This window comes from Phalaenopsis equestris, unplaced genomic scaffold, assembly GCF_001263595.1.
Source record: "Phalaenopsis equestris unplaced genomic scaffold, ASM126359v1 Scaffold196361, whole genome shotgun sequence".
In the NCBI taxonomy this organism is placed as follows: Eukaryota; Viridiplantae; Streptophyta; class Magnoliopsida; order Asparagales; family Orchidaceae; genus Phalaenopsis; species Phalaenopsis equestris.
The window spans coordinates 1-1502 of record NW_018216310.1 but is presented as its reverse complement, the minus strand read 5'-3'; the positions used below and the strand labels follow the sequence as shown (position 1 = coordinate 1502).

Here is a 1502-nt window from a genome sequence, read left to right as displayed (position 1 = left end):
CCAATGTATTTACGAGCGCCGCAATCAAACTATTGAAAAGTTGATAAAAATGGAAAATATGGGTAGGGGCTTTACAAAGAATTTTGATGTTTGAGTGGGACTTTGAATAATGGATGAAAGAGGGCGCTTGATTTGTAAATAACAAGGTTCGAGCGGACTTTTATGTAATAACCAAACCTCATAGCCTTCCTGAGTCCAGCACTCAAATTCTTCTACCCTTGTGCATCATTTCGACAAATTCACTATAATCGATGCGGCCATCCTGCAAAAAAGAATCACAAAAAATTTAAAATTTAAATTTACATTAATACCAAACACCCCACAATTCTTATGTATTTAACTATCTAACACTTATATATTTACTTGTATAACGCCTTAAATCTTTAAATCACATCAAAACTAATCCCAATATTCGATTCTTCAAGAGTAAAATACCATCTTTTCAAGTTGTACATAAAAAAATATGTCTGATTGAATTATGAATTCTGGATGACCCGAGATTTGAACGGCCTACAGCTTGGACTACCCAATACGACTGACAACCACATGCCCACATATGTGAAATAGTCAAAATAACATTACAACCCTTATCAAAGCAGGGTTATAAATGTAACATTTTCATATTTTACTAAATCTCCCATAAGTAGAGGATCATTCCAAGTAAGAAGGATTTTTGGACCCTCTCTCTCTTTCTCTCCTTATGTATTAAAAAAAATATCGATTATATACAAAGAGTCACAAAAGCTCGGGAATACGCAGTTTGCTCCAGAGGGGCAAGTCGTTGTGCACACCTCCCTCTGTCTCCACCCTCTTTCTATCTCTCGCATGTCTTACGCTCTATGTCTTGAGTGTGATTCACAAACAAATCAAGATTCAACACAAGTATATATATTTTAACGCGATCTAGATACTAAAGTGTTCTGCGAATAAACATAAGAATTGCAAATTTGTAAAGATTAAAGAAGTTTACATTGTCTTTAGCAGCTTGTTGGATAGCTTCCTCCAATCTCAAGTCCTCCATGCCAAATTGCTGACAAGCCAGTTGCAGTTCATCTCTAGTTATGTAACCACTGCCATCCTTATCAAAATGGGAGAAGGCTGCAAATAAGTGATCCTCTCTTTCTATTTTGTTTAGATGTATAGTTGCAGCTATAAATTCATTATAGTCTATGGTTCCACTGTTATCAACATCAGCCTGCATGTTACAATTAAAGATAATTAGTGCAAAATAAGTAATTTCTATAGGTATATGCATATAACAAAACTAAGAGGGCTAAATTAAAAAATCATTATGTTTTAGGGACTGTCAGACTAGGAATTATTGAAGATAATATGCTGAAATGCAAAATAGTGCTCAAATATTTGAGATAAGAGACGAATGATGATGCCGACAAATGGTATGATCTCACCTATCAATTAAAAAAGGTGATATTTACATACTTAGCATGCAATTGTCATGGATTTACGTATCTTACACCTAAACTTTCATATTTACATGTATA

At 34.2% G+C, this 1502-nt stretch overlaps 1 protein-coding gene across 1 annotated transcript; it reads right to left on the bottom strand.

Moving 5' to 3' along the window:
- Positions 1-1195, bottom strand: LOC110035136 (calcium-dependent protein kinase 1-like; the record flags this gene model as incomplete). Its single annotated transcript, XM_020739376.1, has 2 exons — positions 1-262; positions 971-1195. Coding segments are annotated over 2 exons (285 nt in total), but the record flags the coding sequence as incomplete, so codon positions are not given.
- Positions 1196-1502: the final 307 nt, after the last annotated feature.